This window comes from Pristiophorus japonicus, chromosome 20 (genome assembly GCF_044704955.1).
Source record: "Pristiophorus japonicus isolate sPriJap1 chromosome 20, sPriJap1.hap1, whole genome shotgun sequence".
NCBI lineage: Eukaryota > Metazoa > Chordata > Chondrichthyes > Pristiophoridae > Pristiophorus > Pristiophorus japonicus.
The window spans coordinates 28,029,303-28,047,482 of NC_091996.1; the positions used below are offsets into that span (position 1 = coordinate 28,029,303).

General features: G+C 46.5%; 2 protein-coding genes across 3 annotated transcripts in view; one reads left to right on the forward strand and one right to left on the reverse strand.

Moving 5' to 3' along the window:
* rabepk (Rab9 effector protein with kelch motifs) overlaps window positions 1–787 on the reverse strand; it is a 34,546-nt gene extending 33,759 nt beyond the window's left edge. Inside the window, exon 1 of one of the 2 annotated variants that reach the window (XM_070862661.1) lies at window positions 643–787. The gene's annotated coding sequence lies outside the window, so the exon portion shown is untranslated. The remainder of the gene's footprint in view (window positions 1–642) is intronic. The other variant, XM_070862662.1, reaches the window with a different exon arrangement.
* A 5-nt stretch (window positions 788–792) lies between these two features.
* ppp6c (protein phosphatase 6, catalytic subunit) overlaps window positions 793–18,180 on the forward strand; it is a 29,306-nt gene continuing 11,918 nt past the window's right edge. Inside the window, exon 1 of the mRNA XM_070862663.1 lies at window positions 793–1,109. Coding sequence (XP_070718764.1) covers window positions 1,035–1,109 — 75 coding nt within the window. The 5' untranslated portion in view covers window positions 793–1,034. The remainder of the gene's footprint in view (window positions 1,110–18,180) is intronic.

The window sequence follows — 18,180 nt, forward strand, 5'->3', positions numbered from 1 at the left end:
AATGCTGGGGATGTTAACCTGGGCGAGGACACTGATGTCGGTGCATCTGTCCTCCCAGGGGATTTGCAGAAACATCGTTGGTGATATACCTCCAGCGACGTGATGTGTCTTCTGTACATCGTCCATGCCCCTGCTCCATACAGGAGGGCAGGTATTACTACAGCCCTGCAGACCTGGAGCTTGGTGGTAGGTTTGAGGGCCTGTTCTCCACTCTTTTCCTCAGGCAACCGAAGGCTGCACTGGCGGCGATGTTGAATCTCCGCATCAATGTCTGCCTTTGTTGACAAGAGGCTCCCGAGGTATGGGAAGTGGGCCACATTGTCGAGGGCCACGCCATGAATCTTGATGACTGGGAGGCAGTGCTGTGCGGCGAGGACGCGCTCTTGGAGGACCTTTACAGATGTTAAGCACGAGGCCTATGAAATAATACATCCCACATGGTGCAGGACGTGCATTCCACCATCAAATGAGAGCCGCACCAGCATCCAACTTGAAGGGTTTTGCTTGGCAACACCTGCTGCCAGGTCCTTTCCCTTCTCCCCCCCTCCCTTCCCTTCCCTTCCCCCTTCCCCTTCCCCCTTCCCATCTGTAACATCTCGGTGGCCTACAGATGCAGCACCTTATTCACTCGCTATAACTTACACCAGCAGGCCCCACGGCACGAATGCGCTGCGCTCTCCTCCTCCTCCTCCAACTCTCTTCCCTCGGCGTTGCTAAGGCAATCAGTCGCCCTCTGACCTCTCAACTTCACCAGCGCGGAGGAGGGGGAGCCGACCAATGGGGAGCGGGGAACGGTCCGGCCAGTGCGGGGTTAAACTCCCGAGCCAGGAGCCAATGAGCGTCCCGCCGCGTGACGTGCGCTGCCGGGGTGAATGTGAATCAAGGAAAGTGGCCATTAACAAGCGATCGTGAAGAGTTAGCGAGAGTCAAGCGAGGGGAGGTGAAGGGCTGAAGCGGAGAGTCGGACGGGCGGCTGGCATTCAGCTACCGGAAGCGCGTCATTGGCCCGGGGCCCGCTCACTCAGTGTCCCAAAATGGCGCCATTGGACCTGGATAAGTATGTGGAGATAGCCCGGCAATGCAAATACCTCCCGGAGAATGACCTGAAGGTAACGTGCTGACCGGCTTTCGCCCTTTTATTAACTTTATTGCTTCTCCTTACCTTGCCAAATCTATCGGACGCCTCGGTCGGCAGGTAGAGTTGTCGCGGCGCACTGGGAGCTGTCAGGACTACAAGTGTAGGCTGTACCTTTGCATTTTGGGGCCTTTGGTCTTGCAGTTCCGCGGGTCTCGGGGTTTAATTTATAAATATAATGGGGTGTGGGGAAAGTGGATCTCTTGGGGCTATTTTGGGCCGCCCATTGTAGTGACGCTGGACCAACCCAATAAAAACATAAGAGCCACCCCCACACCCCGAAGGAGGGCACCACTCATGCATAACTTGTCCGTCCAAATCAAGATAACAATCAAGGTACCAATAAAATAACATCAAATCATCTGTTTCATCAACGATTCAATTAACTTGCTGCGGTGCCCAATGGTCGCAGAAGGAATGGATCCCTTTTGGAAAGGTGGAAGGGACGCGGGTTTTCGGATTGTTCGCAGGTGTTTCGTTCAGCTGGGAGATTTTGTCTCATCACTTTGGAGACTGTTTAAGCAGGCAGTTAATTCCGCTCCACACCCGAGCTTTTGTGTCAAATGTTTCGAGTGAGATCGATTTTACCGCATATTCAATCTAAAAGATGGGTGTATTAATGTATTGTTGGTTGTACCGGGGCTGGAAAGCTTTCAAAGTTGAGTTGTGTGGAAAAGTTTCAGTTTAAAAAAAAATGTTCTGATCAGTCATCACTGCAGTTAAAAAAAACTCGGAACCGTTATTGTTTAGTTGGTTTAAGTACTTTTTAAACCAGTAGAAACAAATACAATTTGCATTTTATAGCATCTTTAACATAGTAAAACATCCCAAAGTGATCAATTCCCTAAACCATGCAATCTCCTGGAAGAAGTGAAGTAGCAATTGAAGCCAATTTAGAAAAGCAGCCTGCGTTAATCTTTAACTCCTCGTAATCACAGCCAAAACTTATCCTCTATAACTGGATGTGTGCTCTTTTGTAAGGGAACTTGACACGTCCCTGAGTGAAGAACTTTACTTGATCCATATCCATGGGATGTTTTGGTGGTCTGTTCCAGATGATGACTGTAAATGAAATATTTCCTGGCTTCTATCCCAATAGAAGTTGCTGATTAGCCACAGGCATGGTTATGACAATACCATTTTAGCCAAAGGTACTCATTCTAATGGAAAACATCTTGTTTATTCTTGCACAATACAGCTACATGTACTTCATGGGTATCTTTACTTAACTAACATCTACCACCATTGAGCAACCAAGGAGATAAAACACTCTTCAATCAAAAAGCACTCGCACTCTGTTTTTTGTTTGTTCGCAAAATAGCAAAAGGTTGAAGTACATCTGCTATGCCATATGAATAAGTATTGAGTTCAAAAGCCCAATGATGCTTTTGATTACACTTATTTACTAATCAGAATTGCAATTATACACTTCTGGATCCATGTAGCTGGTGTCGAATCATAGAATAGTACAGAAGGAGGCCATACGTGCAATGGAATCTGCGCTGGCTCTTTCGAGAGCCATCCAGCTAGTCCCACTCCCTGGCACTTTGCCCATATCCCTGCAATTTTTTTCTGTAAGTATTTATTCCATTCCTTTTCGAAAGCTACTATTGAATCTGTTTCCATCACCCTATCAAGCAGTGCATTGGAAATCCTAACCACTCGCTGCATAAAAAAAGTTTTTCCTCATGCCGCCTCTGGTTCTTTTGATCATATTTGTGCCGACTGGTTATCAACCCTTCAGCCTTTGGAAACAGTTTCTCTTTAATCACTCCATCTAAATCCCTCATGATTTTCAACACCTATCAAATCTCCTCTTGGCCGCTTTTGCTCTGTTCAAAGGAGAACAATTCCAGCTTCTCCAGTAACTGTAATCCCTCATCCCTGGAACCATTGTTAGTAAATCTTTTCTGTACCTTCTCCAACGCTTTTATTGCAAGGGGTTTTCCAAGAGTAAAGAAGTCTTGCTGCAATTGTACAGGCTTTGGTGAGACCACACCTGGTGTACAGTGTACAGTTTTGGTCTCCTTGCCTATTAAATGGCGGAGCAGGCTCGAGAGATCAGGTGGCCTACTCCTGCTCATATTTCTTATGTTATGATATACTTTTCTTTTGAGGGGGTGCAACAAAGGTTCACTAGATTAATTCCTGAGATGAGGACTGATTCCTGGGCTGCCCTCTGAGGAGAGATTGAGTATAATGGGCCTATACTTTCTCGAGTTTGGAAGAATGAGATGCTATCTCATTGATTCTGAGAGGGCTTGACAGGGTAGATGCCAAAATACTGTTTCCCCTGGCTGGAGAGTCGAGAATTATGGGTCATAGTCTTAGAATAAGGGATTAATCATTTATGACTGAGAAGAGGAGAAATTTCTTCACTCAGAGAATTGTGATTCTTTGGCATTCTCTTGAGAGGGCTATGAATGCCCAGTCGTTGAGTATATTCAAGGCCGAGATCGATTAGATTTTTTGATTCTGGAATTGTTAATACGGGTTCTTTTTCCCTCAATCTGTTTCAGCGAATACACTGACACACGAACACCAAAGCAGCTTATAACAAAGCAGTCTTTATTATTTGTTTCAACGGCTGGGACTTATCAGAACAAAGGGACGCTCTCCCTCAGTGTGCCCACTTCCCTCAGACAAGCCCCGTTACAATGTAGGGGCGCAACGGTTATACACTTTCAGTACGTAATACAATTGAGGGACCTTCAGTTCACCCTATCCTTTGTGATCCCTCCTTCCCTTTGTCCACTCATTAGCCGATACCTGGCCTTCCTTGCCCAATTAGATACGGGCAAGTGGTTATAGCAACTGTTTTGCACAAAGAGCTTTCTCACCCATTGCTTGTAAATGTTACAGTTTTACTGGCGTGACTAGTAACTAAGACCTTGAGCAAGTCTGTTATTTGTGCTGATGTTGTAACATTTGCAGTCTGACATTCTTTTAGTTATCCTTCCATGATTCCTTTGTTCACTTCACTGTCTCTATTGCTTATACATTTTCTCATATTCTCAGAATCAAGGGATATGGGGATCAGGCGGGAATATGTTGAGGTTGAAGCTTATTGAATGGTGGAGCAGATTCGAAGGGCAAAACAGCCTACTCGTACTCTTATTTCTTATGTTTCTAAAAGCTTCCCCACCACAGACTTTAAACTAACGGGCTGGTAATTGCCAGGTTTATCTTTTTTTGAGCAAGGGTGTAACTAGATCCTTCAGTCCTGTATCTAGGGAGAATTGGAAGGTTGTGGCTAGCACCTCAGCAACTTAGGATGCAACCCATTGGACCGGGTGACTTATCCACTAAGTACTGCCAGAAAATGTTCTCTTTAAGCTGTGCGGCCACACAGTGCTCTCGGGAACTAGCGCAGCCGCCTTGCCTGCTTTTCAATGTAAACAACTCACCTTTATGGTCCCTTGCAGAGGCCATGCTGGGCCCCCCAAAAATTACAGATCCATTGCTGCCAACCTTTCTAGTACCTCTATCTATTTTTATCTAATATAACAATCTCTTTGTTTACCATAGCTATGGCAAAGTCCTCTTCCTTGGTTAAAAACTGATGCACAGTACACATTAATTTCAGCCATGCCTTTTGCCTCCACCAATAGATCTCTATTTTGGTCCCTAATTGGCCCCACCACTCCTCTGACAACCCTTTTACCGTTAATATGCCTAAAGATGATCTTTGAATTTCCTTTTATGTTAGCCGGCAATCTATTTTTGTACTGTCTCTTTACCCTTATTTCCTTTTGTGTCAGCTAGTGGCTTAGTTGGTACACATTAATTGCCTCTGAGTCAGAAGGTTGCGGGTTCAAGTCCCATACAGAGACTTGAGCATAAACCTAGGTTGACAGTCCAATACAGTACTGAGGGAGTGCTGGAAGTGCCGTCTTTCTGATTGAGACTTTAAACTGATGTCTGCTTTCTCAGGTGGACGTAAAAGATGTCATTAGCACCATTTCAAAGAAGAGCAGGCGAGTTATCCAAGGTGTCCTGGCCAATATTTATCCCTCAAACAACATAACAAAAAATGATTATCTGGTCATTATCACATTGCCGTTTGTGGGAGCTTGCTGCCGCATTTCCTACCTTACAACAGAGACTACGCTTCAGAAAGCACTGAATTGGTTGTAAAGTGCTTTGGGATGTCTGATGGTCATGCAAGATGCTATATACATCTTTTCTCTTTAATTTTTCCACTTTTCTTTTTTATATTCAGCCTGATTCTCCCTTGTATTATCATGCTGACATCTGTCATATGCCCCCTTTTTCTGCTTCATCCTATTCTATAAATCCTTGTATTGAACAACACTGACCTAACGTAACTCTTCCCCTATTGTATTATATATTTATATCCTCATCAGTTTCTAATCTTCATTTCGACACAACCTTTTATATAGCATTTTTAATGTAGTAAAATGTCTCAAAACGTGTCACAGGAGCGTTATCAAACAACATTTTGACACCAAGCTACATGAGATATTGGGGCTGATGACCAAAAATTTGGTCAGAGGTAGGTTTTAAAGAGTGTCTTAAAGGAGGAAAGAGGGACTGAGGTTTAGGGAGGGAATTCCAGAGCTTAGGACCGTGGCAGCTGAAGGCACGATAACTGGTAAACAGAGCTTGATATGAGTTAGGACACTGGCAACAAAGTTTTGGATGACTTCAAGTCGATGGAGGGTATAAAGTGGGAGGCCAGCCAGGAGGGTGTTGGAATAGTGAAGTCTAGAGATAACGATGGCAAGAATGTGGGTTTCGGCAGCAGATGAGCTGGGGCAGGAGCGGAGTCAGGCGATGTTATGGAGGTGAAATTAGGCGGTCTTAATGGTGTAATATGTTCAGAAGCTCATCTTGGGCTCAGATATTACAGCAAGGTTGTGAACAGTCTGAAATAAAAACAGAAAATGCTGGAAATATTCAGCAGTTCAGGCAGCATCTGGAGAGAGAGAGTTCACGTTTCAGGTTGATGACACTTCATCAGAACTGGAAAAAGTTAGAGGTGTAACAGGTTTTTAAGCAAGATGTCGGGGCAGGGAAATGGGGGAAGGGAGGAAGGAACAAATGGGAAGGTCTGATCAGGTGGAAGGCAGAAGAGGTTAAGAGACAAAAGGGATGAAGGTGCAAGGCAAAAGGAGATGGTAATGGGACAAGTTAAGAAATAAAAGACGAGTCTAGATAGGGTGTAAATAGAGATGGCCGAATCATCAACAGCTGCCGTGGGAAAGAGAAAAAAAAATAAGGGCGGAGGTTATGGTTTGAAATTGTTGAACTCGATGTTGAGTCCAGAAGGCTGTAAAGTGCCTAAATGAAAGATGAGGTGCTGTTCCTCGAGCTTTTGTTGAGCTTCATTGGAACTGCGTAGGAGGCCGAGGACAGAGAAATCAGAGTGGGAGTGGGGCAGAGAATTAAAGTGACAGACGACCGGAATCTCTGGGTCACGCTTACGGACTGAATGGAGATGTTCTGCAAAGTGGTCACCCAATCTGCGTTTGGTCTCCCCACTGTCGAGGAGACCACATCGTGAGCAGTGAATACAGTATACTAAATTGAAACAAGTACAAGTAAATTGCTGTTTCATCTGGAAAAAGTGTTTGGGCCCCCAGACACTGAGAAGGGAGGAGGTAAAAGGGCAGCTTGCACGGGAAGGTGCCTTGGCAAGGGAGGGATGTGCTGGGGGTGATTTGAGGAGGGGACCCCTCTGAATGCTGGAAGGGAGGGGATCATGTTGGAGATGGCGGATGATCTGTTGAACATGGGTGAAGGGTGAGGACAAGGGGAACCGTATCGTGGTTCTGGGAAGGAGGGGGAAGTGGTGAGAGCAGAAGTGCGAGAAATAAAACGGACGCGGTCGAGGGCCATGTCAACCACGGTAGAGGGGAATCCTCGGTTGAGAAAAAAGGAAGACATATATCGAAGGCACTAGTATGGAAGGTGGCTTCGTCAGAACAGATGTGACGAAGACTGAGAAACTGGGAGAATTGAATGGAGTCCCTACAGGAAGCTGGGTGGCAGGAAAATGTAGTCCAGGTAGCCGTGGGAGTCAGTGGGCTTAGAGTGAATGTTTCCCTGGGATTCATAGAGCGCAGTGTCAGCATCCCAGCCTCACTGCTGGTCCCTGCTGCTCCTTCCCTGGTCCCCAACCCCACTGCTGGTCCACGGTCTCTGAGTCAAGGATGACTTGCTTCCACACTAATGAGTTCTCGGGTGACAGAAGAGACTAATGCGGGACCTACAGTCTGTCACAGGTGGGGCAGACGGTGGTTAAAGGGACGGGTGGGCGGGGTGCTTTGGTTGTCGTGCGTTCTTTCCGCTGTTTGCGTTTGGCTTCCGCGTGCTCCCGGCGAAGAGTCTCGAAGTGTTCAGTGCCTTCCCGGACGTTTCTCTTCCACTTTGAGTGATCTTGGGCCAGGGATTCCCAGGTATTGGTGGTGTTCTTCAAAGAGGCTTTGAGGGTGTCGTTTAAGCGTTTCGTCTGCCCACCTGGGACTCGCTTGCCGTGTCGGAGCACTGAGTAGAGCGCTTGTTTTGGGAGTCTAGTATCGGGCATGCGGATTGTTATGTCTTTAGATGCTCTGCCTCGTGGAGTCATTATCAGTGTATTGTACTTGAAATGTAGTGACCTCAGTCCATTTAATGTAACTCCAGAGTGAGGATCACACATGGCCTGCCTTTTATACTAGGCCTGGCCCACCTGTACAGGTAACCTACAAGTCTCCCACTGCAGTGTCTTCTGGTGGCACACCTTAGTGACCATACAGCTGATGTACAAGATTCCCATAGTAGTGCCCTCTGGTGGCACATATGTAATAGTACAGGCAGTAACATGTCTAGATACATGACACGGATGATGTGGCGCATCGTCTGAGCTGATCAAGTGTGGTCACTGCTTTGATGCTGGGGATGTTGGCCTGAGCGAGAACACTAACGTTGGTGCGCCTATCCTGCCAGTAGATTTGCAGGATCTTGTGGAGACAGTGTTGGTGGTAATTCTCCAGTACTTTGAGGTGCTTGCTGTTCATCGTCCATATCTCTGAAGCATATAGAAGGGCGGATATCACTCCTGCCCTGTAGATCATGATCTTGGTGCCGGTTTTGAGATCTTGGTCTTCAAACAGTCTCTTCCTCAGTTGACCGAAGGCTGCATTGGCACACTGAAGGCGATGTTGGACTTCGTCACTGACGTCTGCCCTTGTCGACAGGCTCCCAAGGTATGGAAAATGTTCCATGTTGTCCAGGGCCTCGTCATGGATTTTGATAATCGGGGAGGCAGTATTGTGTGACAGGTTGGTAGAAAACCTTTGTCATACAGATGTTTAATGTAAGGCCCATACTCTCGTACATAGAAACATAGAAAATAGGTGCAGGAGTAGGCCTTTCGGCCCTTCGAGCCTGCACCGCCATTCAATGAGTTCATGGCTGAACATGCAACTTCAGTACCCTATTCCTGCTTTCTCGCCATACTCCTTGATCCCCCTAGTAGTAAGGACTACATCTAACTCCTTCTTGAATATATTTAGTGAATTGGCCTCAGCAACTTTCTGTGGTCGATAATTCCACAGGTTCACCACTCTCTGGGTGAAGAAGTTCCTCCTCATCTCGGTCCTAAATGGCTTACCCCTTATCCTTAGACTGTGACCCCTGGTTCTGGACTTCCCCAACATTGGGAACATTCTTCCTGCATCTAACCTGTCTAAACCCGTCAGAATTTTAAACGTTTCTATGCGATCCCCTCTCATTCTTCTGAACTCCAGTGAATACAAGCCCAGTTGATCCAGTCTTTCTTGATAGGTCAGTCCCGCCATCCCGGGAATCAGTCTGGTGAACCTTCGCTGCACTCCCTCAATAGCAAGAATGTCCTTCCTCAAGTTAGGAGACCAAAACTGTACACAATACTCCAGGTGTGGCCTCACCAAGGCCCTGTACAACTGTAGCAACACCTCCCTGCCCCTGTACTCAAATCCCCTCGCTATGAAGGCCAACATGCCATTTGCTTTCTTAACCGCCTGCTGTACCTGCATGCCAACCTTCAATGACTGATGGACCATGACACCCAGGTCTCGTTGCACCTTCCCTTTTCCTAATCTGTCACCATTCAGATAATAGTCTGTCTCTCTGTTTTTACCACCAAAGTGGATAACCTCACATTTATCCACATTATACTTCATCTGCCACGCATTTGCCCATTCACCTAACCTATCCAAGTCAATCTGCAGCCTCATAGCATCCTCCTCGCAGCTCACACTGCCACCCAACTTAGTGTCATCTGCAAATTTGGAGATACTACATTTAATCCCCTCATCTAAATCATTAATGTACAATGTAAACAGCTGGGGCCCCAGCACAGAACCTTGCGGTACCCCACTAGTCACTGCCTGCCATTCTGAAAAGTACCCATTTGCTCCTACTCTTTGCTTCCTATCTGCCAACCAGTTCTCAACCACGTCAGCACACTACCCCCAATCCCATGTGCTTTAACTTTGCACATTAATCTCTTGTGTGGGACCTTGTCGAAAGCCTTCTGAAAGTCCAAATACACCACATCAACTGGTTCTCCCTTGTCCACTCTACTGGAAACATCCTCAAAAAATTCCAGAAGATTTGTCAAGCATGATTTCCCTTTCACATTTCCATGCTGACTTGGACCTATCATGTCACCTCTTTCCAAATGCGCTGCTATGACATCCTTAATAATTGATTCCATCATTTTACCCACTACGGATGTCAGACTGACCGGTCTATAATTCCCTGTTTTCTCTCCCTCCTTTTTAAAAAAATGGGGTTACATTGGCTCCCCTCCACTCGATAGGAACTGATCCAGAGTCTATGGCATGTTGGAAAATGACTTTATCGGCCCTGGGAATTTATCGGCCTTCAATCCCATCAATTTCCCCAACCCAATTTCCCGACTAATAAGGATTTCCCTCAGTTCCTCCTTACTGGGCCCTCTGACCCCTTTTATATCCGGAAGGTTGTTTGTGTCCTCCTTAGTGAATACCGAACCAAAATACTTGTTCAATTGGTCTGCCATTTCTTTGTTCCCAGTTATGACTTCCCCTGATTCTGACTGCAGAGGACCTACGTTTGTCTTTACTAACTTTATTCTCTTTACATATCTATAGAAGCTTTTGCAGTCCATTTTAATGTTTCCTGCAAGCTTTCTCTTGTACTCTATTTTCCCTGCTGTAATCAAACCCTTTGTCCTCGTCTGCTGAGTTCTAAATTTCTCCCAGTCCCTGGGTTCGCTGCTATTTCTGGCCAATTTGTATGCTTCAGTGAAGGTGTTGACGATGGTTTGGAGTTCGACCTCCCGCATGTGCTCGAACGCAAACGTTGTCTGCATATTGTAATTCAATGACAGAGGATGCGACGACCTTGGATCTGGACTGGAGGTGACCTGAGGTTGAATAATTTCCTGTTGGTTCTGTAGATTAGCTCCACTTCAGCGGGGAGCTTATTGAGGGTGAGATGGAGCATTGCAGCTAGGACGATCGAGAAGAGCGTTGGTGTGATGACACAGCCTTGCTTGACCCCGGTCCGCACTTGTATTGGGTCTGAGTGCATCCGCAAGATCCTGCAAATCCCCTAGGAGGACAGACACACCAAATTTAGCATCCTCAATCAGGCCAACATCCCCAGCATTGAAGTATTGACCACACTTGACCAGCTCTGTTGGGCGGGCCACATTGTTCACATGCTTGACACAAGACTCCCAAAGCAAGCGCTCTACTCTGAACTCCTACACGACAAGTGAGCCCCAGGTGGGCAGAGGAAATGTTTCAAGGACATCCTCAAAGCCTCCTTGATAAAATGTAACATCCCCACCAACACCTGGGAGGACAGTCTTTGGCCAGGGACTAAGTGGAGGAAATGCATTCAGGAGGGTGCTGAGCACCTAGAGTTTCATCGCTGAGAGCATGCAGAGAACAAGCGCGGGCAGCGGAAGGAGCGTGCGGCAAACCAGACTCCCCACCCACCCTTTCCTTCAACGACTGTCTGTCAGAAACTGTAATTCCTGTATTGGACTGTTCAGTCACCTAAGAACTCACTTTGAGTGGAAGCAAGTCTTCCTTTATTTCGATGGACTGCCTATGATGATGATTGATCCATTGGTCAGGATCATGGCTTGCATCTCATCGTGAAGCAGGCAGAGGATGGTGACAAACTTTTGAGGGCAGCCGAATTTGAGGAATACATGCCATAATCTGTCCCTGATGACTGTGTCGAAGACCTTTGTGAGGTCAAAGAAGGCCATGTACAGAGGTTGGTGCTGCTTCCTTCATTTCTCCTGAATTTGACAGGCAGTGAAGATTATGTTCATTGTGCCCCTTAGTGGCCGGAATCCACATTGAGACTCTAGCTGGAGCACTTCAGCCACTGGGAGAAGGTGATTGAGGAGGATTCTTGCGATGACTTTCCCTGTGGCAGACAGCAGGGAAACTCTAATGTAATTACCGCAATCGGACTTGTCGCCTTTCTTGAAGATGGTCACGATTACAGCGTCTGAGATCCCCTGACATGCTCTCTTCCTTCCAAATAAGAGAAATAAGTTCATGGATTCGCGCCAATAGTATTTCTTCGCCATGCTTTAGTGCTTCCACGTGGATTCCATCTGCTCCTGAGGCCTTGTTCTTCAGTTGTCGGATGGTGTTTCCAACCTTATGCCAGGCTGAGGATCTGCTGAGGTGGCGGCGGGCAGCATACTGTGCGATGAAGTCGAGGATACTCACATCGAAGTCAGTGCCTCTGTTAAGGAGATCTTTCGAAGTGCTCTTTCAAGCGGGCACTGACTGCCTCTCTGTCCTTGATAAGTAGTTCTCCATTCTTGGCCCTCCGTGGAGTAGGACCATGGGTGTCTGGGCCGTAGGTGGTCTTGACTGCGTTAAATAATCCACGCACGTCGTGGTTGTCGGCTCGTTGCTCAATCTCCTGCATTTTTTCCACCACCATCTGTTCTTTAGGTCACTAGTTTTATGTTGGACCTCGGCCTTTAGATGTAAATGGAGCTGCTCTCGAGTTGCATTGCTGTTTCCAGTTCAAGAATGCCTTGCGTTTACGGCGTATTAGCTCCTGGATCTCCTGGTCCTTCTCGTCGAATCAGTCTTGATGTTGCAAGCGTCTGTTTACAGGTGCTAATTATGGAGGCCTTGAGGGCAGACCAGGCGCTGTGGACACTCTGCCTCTCCGGTTCACTGGAAGTCATCAGGATAGTTGAGGCGCTGGCTGAATAGGGCTTTCTTGGCAGGATCTTTGAGTGCTCCAGTGTTGATTTTCCTGCGGCATTGTTTCTGTTGCTGCCGTTGCTTCGGGGCTACATTGATGGAAATGACAGAGTGGATTAGGCAGTGGTCAGTCCAGCAGTCGTCCGCTCCTGTCATGGCGCGGGTAATGCTGATGTCCTTAAGGTCCCTTGCTCGGACGATGACATAATGTAGTAGATGCTAATGCTTGGAACGAGGGTGCTGCCTTGAGGCATTGTACTTGTCTTTTTGACAAGACCATGTTGCAAACATTTCGTCAGGAGGAGGGTACTGTTGGACTTGGTTTTGCCGATCACACCTCCCCAGAGGTCTCTGTCCTTTCCAATTCTGGCGTTGAAGTCGCCAAGGAGGATCAGCTTGTCGCCTGTTGGGACTCTGGACAGGGATTGCTCAAGGCTGTAATAGAATTCCTCTTCATCAGTCTCGTCTGTAGTTTCCAGTGTTACGCTTCCAGTGGGCGTACGCACTGATGACCATAGCGCACTGGTTCTGGGCTAGGGTGAGCCGAAGGGTTATGAGGCGTTCATTTATCTCGCAAGGGGAGTCTCTGAGCCCAACTAGCTCATGTTTTATGGCGAAGCCTACCCCATGGAGGTGGCGTTCTGCTTCTGGTTTACTTTTCCAGAAGAAGGTGTAACTACCATCTTCCTTGAACTGGCCTTCCGTTGCCCGTCGAGTTCTCGCATAGGATGGCGATATCTGTCGAATCGTCGTGAGTTCCTGGGCAACAATAGCAGTACGGCGTTCCAGTCTGTTACTGTTGGGGTTGTCCATGAGGGTCCTGACATTCCAGGTCCAGAGCTTCATTCTAAAGGGTAGAAGATGCCTGTGCGTGAATTCTTTTAACGTGTGGTGGCTGTTGCACACCAGCTACCACACTGGCTTGAAAGAGCAAAGTCTTGGTCCAATGGCAAGGAGATCCAAGCTGATTGGAGACCAGGCTCCGATGCATGGGCCAAGTACACGCACATGCGTTCGCACATACCTCTGTTCAAGGAAGAAGTGGAGCACGCTCAGGCCGTCCTAGTGGGGGATGCAAGTGTAGAGGGATTGGACGTCCATCATGGAAAGGAGAAGGTTGGGGCCAGGAAACCGGAAACTGTTAAAGTGGCGGAAGGCATTGGATGAGTCACGAATGTAGATGGGAAGAGACGACAAGGAGAAAAATAGTCGCAAGGGGACAAAATCCGTTCCGTGGGGCAAGAACAGGCTGAAATGATGGGTCTTCCAGGCCAGTCCTGTTTGTGGATCTTGGGGAGGAGGTAGAAGTGGGCTGTGCAGGTTTGGGGAACTGAGGTTGGCGGCCCAGAGAGATGAGGTCAGTAACAGTCTTGGAAACAATGGCTTGATGTTCTGTAGTGGGATCATGGTCCAGGGGAAGGTCGGAGGAGGTGTCAGAGTTGGTATTCAGCCTCTGCAACACCAGTGCCACCCTTGTCAGGAGGTTTAATTACAATGTTGGGGTAAGATCTGAGAGCGGACTGGTGCAAGTTCCGAGGGAGGTAGGCTGGAGTGAGTGAAGGAGCAGAGAAATTGAGACGGCCGATGTGAACTGTCGGCGTGACAATGAAAAGATCGAGAGGGTAAGAGGCCAGAAGGAGGGATCCAGGTAGAGTGAGAATTCTGAAAACTGGAGAAGATGCCTGGCAGAAGAAATGGGCATGGAGGTGAAGGCGACGGAAAAAGAGCTCGGCTTGAAATTCATTGAGATGGGGGTGTCAGGAGATGAGGACTGATCGTTCGGGATCTGATAGAGGAAGGTCAGAGGGGATAGTGAAAACATGGCAGGGGGTGAGTTTGGATGGGGTCAGAGGAAAGTGAAGTGGAAGGAAGTTCCGGAGGGGCGTTAGTGTCCAAGAGTTGCAGAAGCTTATGATCCTTGACACCTGAAAGGAAGGAAAAACATTTTTTGTTGAAGCGCAGGATGAAATGTAACTGCAGACCAGGACGGCTTTGAGATAGTGAGTTGGTGCTGCGGAAGTGAGCGGTCGAGAGCATGCATGTAGCGGCTCATGGCGTTAAGCGTGGATCTCCGGATGCAGTGAGAGCAGTGATTGGAGGAACACTGAAGATCTCGGTGATATCTGTAATCCTGGGTGGATCCAAAACATGAATGGTGGAATTTCAGTTGGAATCCACGTGGATTAAGTCGGAGCCGGAGTCCGATGCTGAGGAAAGAGATATGGCTGTGAAAGTGAGTTTTGGTAGATACTTGATCAAACACGAGAAGGGAAACTGAAAGCAAGCAATGAAGATGAACAAGGCAAGAGACAAACAGAAATCCTGTGTGAGGGAAAACCTGTCTGGTTCAGCCTCAGACAGATGTCCAGGATAGCGATGTAGTTTGTGGCAGGGACCAAAGACGACTGCTCTAGACTTGCCACTATCTAGTTGGAGGCAATTTGTGCTCATCAAGTACTGTATTTTGGATAAGCAGTGTGACGATTTAGAGATTGGAGCAGTCAGAAGAGGTGGTGGTGAAGTAGAGCTGGGTGAAATCAGCGTACATTTGGAAACTGACACACTGTTTTTGGATGATGCCGCTGAGGGGCAGCATGTACATGAGAAATAGAAGGGGGCCAAAGACAGATTCCTGGGGGACACCAGAGGTGATGGTGCAGTAGCGGGAAGGGAAGCCGTTTCTGGTGATTCTCTGAAGTCTCTCCCAGCTGAATGACAGTGGAGAGGTGTTGGAGGAGGATGGTGTGGTTAACTGTGTTGAAGGCTGCAGACAAGATGAGGAGTGATAGTCTACCACTGTCGGTCACATATATGATGTAATTTTGTGGCTGAGTCATTTTGGTACTGTGGCATGGTTGGAAATCTGCTTTGAAGGGATTCAAACATGGAGTTCCCAGAAAAGTGGGCACAGATTTTATGAGGCGACAGCATGTTCAAGGACTTGAGAGGAAAGGGAGGTTGGAGATGGGGTGGTCGTTTGCAAGGATGGAGGTTTTTTTTTAAGATGGGTGATGACTGCAGATTCGAAGGCGAGGGCGACAATACCTGAAGAGAGAGAATCGTTAATTATCGGCTAACAGAAAACCTCAATCATATTCTCTGTTCAAGCTTGCATTTCTCCAACTCTTGGAGCCCTCAAGCTAGGTATCATTCTGGTTGTCCTCCTCCAAACCTGCTCTCGAGGCTGTTATCAGAAAGCAAAACTGGATACAATGCTCTCAAAAGACGACGTACCAAAGCCTTGCATTGTGCTCTTCATTTTATACTTGACGGTCCCAGCAAACCGTCTCACCCTACCAAAACACCAGAGCTAGAAATTCGGTTTTTGGCCAGAACAATATATTTTTTTTGGCATTTTTCGCCAAAAATTATTGCTAATCTCACCGCCATTTTTTAAAAAGGCGCCCAGTGGTAAAATTCGGCGCTGCACGGCGTAAACTGCAGTCCTCGCCAACATTAGTCCGAGGCCGATTACCGCCTTGGCAAGGGAGAAAACGCACGCGCACACACACACACACCAAAAAAATCACAAGACACTTAACTATTGAATCATTTAAAAATAAACTTTTTTTTGCACCTCTGCATACCTACCGCTGTTTTTGGGGCTGCAACGCAGGTTTTTCTCAGGTCTTTTTTTCGCTGAGAATACGGGTGCGCCAAAAGTCCAAACTATGGCGATAGTGGTATTTCCACTCTTGCACACCGGCGGTTTGCTTTTCAGCGGTATTTCAAAACCGCCGCGCAAGACTTCGACGAAACTAGCGGATCACTTTTTCCGCCAAAAATGGCAAAATAGCGTCTCAAAAACAGGCACAAAGTTGGTGAATTTCCAGCCCCCCTATTTGCTTCCCCATAGCCACGCCACACTGCTTGTGCATTTTAATGAATGATGAGTTATTTCTCCCAGATCACTTTCTTAACCCGTTTCCTTAAGTGAGTGCCCCTATATGGTATAAATACGCTTGGATTTTCTTCGCATTGTATGCCCACATTAAAAGACATCTGCCAGACACTAGCCCACTCAGCCACTTGAGCCTGTTATGCCAATCTGTTCCATACCTCAACTCCCTTTACCCACCTTTGATCATATCACTTGATACCCTTACCAAATCATTAATGGTGAACAGCAATGAACTCTACTTTTGACAAGGTTCCATTTACATCCATACTTATTAAACCATCTGCATCCAAACTTTCCAGCATCGTATTTGTCCTTGTAAACCATACACACATTTTTATCTCTGGCTTTCTTCTGTGCTGTAAGATTCCACATTCAATCCATCGTGCCTGTGTCAGCTTTGAAAGAACAATGCAATTCATCCCTTCACCTGCTCTTTCTCCAGAGCTCTGCAAATTTTTCCTTTTTCAAGCATTTATCCAAATTGCTTTTGAAACTTGCTATCTGTTTCCATGACCGTTAAGTAGTGCATTCCAGATCATAACTCGCAGCATTTTTATTTATAAAAAAAAAATTCTTTAATAGCCTGCTGACATTGAATGTTGAGATTTGCATACATTGTCATTTTGGGAGTTTATGCTTTTGTGAAGTGATTAAAATTGAAACAAGATTGAGATACAGATATCAGGTTATTTAGAGTCAGACTTCAGATTTAAATCTGATTTATCAACTATCTCCAAATTGCATGTTTTCCATTGTCCCTTTAGGTTTGCTCGCACCATTCTTGCTAAGAGGGCAGGTGTCTACTCCTAGATCGCCACCAATGGTGCCCTGAAGGTAGCGAGGTGGTGTGTGAGCAGACTGATTGGCCCTACTCAGATGAGAAGCTTCTAGCACCCCTGCATAATGGCGCAGCCAAGATGGAGACTTCAGTGTAAGGATCAGCCATAAACTTATATTGTGCCATGCAATGGAGCAGAATCTTCATGTTCTGACATTGCACTATCCAAAAATCTCTGCAGTTGAAAATAAATTTGCTCTTGCCAGTGAGAGAACGTTAACCATAAAATGAGAAATACTAATATTCCTCCAAAAAAGGCCACATCGTGAATATTGTCTCGTTTTGGTCCCTTGCATTCTTGCGTATAAGGAGGCCACTAGATTCATAATGAACACTACACTGTTGTACCACTAATGTTACTGGACTAGTAATGCAGATGCCTGGACTAATAATCTAGAGTATGAGATTTCAAATCCTGTCTTAACAGTTTTTTCATATTCTCAAACTACTACCACAAAGTGACGAGCTGTTTTTTATTTGTAAAAACTCAGCAAATGTCCCTTGGGGAGGGAAACATGCTGTCCTTACTCATTCTGGTCTATGTGACTTCAGTTCCACACCAGCGTGGTTGACTCTTAACTGCTTTCTGTAGTGACCCAGCAAGTCAGAGTTGTCCCAATAGGGTAATAAATGTCTGATGCCCATGTCCTGAGAATGAAATATTAAAAATAAAAATTGGCCATAAGTTTCTTTCTCTGGCGTTGTCTCTGTGGGAGATTGTAGGAATGTGGAGGTGGGAAGAAGGGATGATGGGGATAGTGTGCAGAAGTTTCACCATGCCTGGATGCGACAGGCTTGATGGACCAGTTGGTCTTTATCTGTCCTTTTTTGTATATTCATAATTTAAAAAAAGCACACTGCAGTGTGAACAATGCTTTTCCTTTTTCCACGGCCCTGGATTGCTGCTGAACTGTTGAGACGATTGTGCAGTTTACTTAAAATGATGGAAGTGACCAACCTGCAGTCCCCACAAGGTGTAGAAATCTTTCATTTTGGTTTGCTGCTTATCTTGTCAGTAAGTTGTATAGTGGAGCTTTGGTTGTAAACGGAGAACCTGTTAGAATGTAGAATGACCCTACATTTG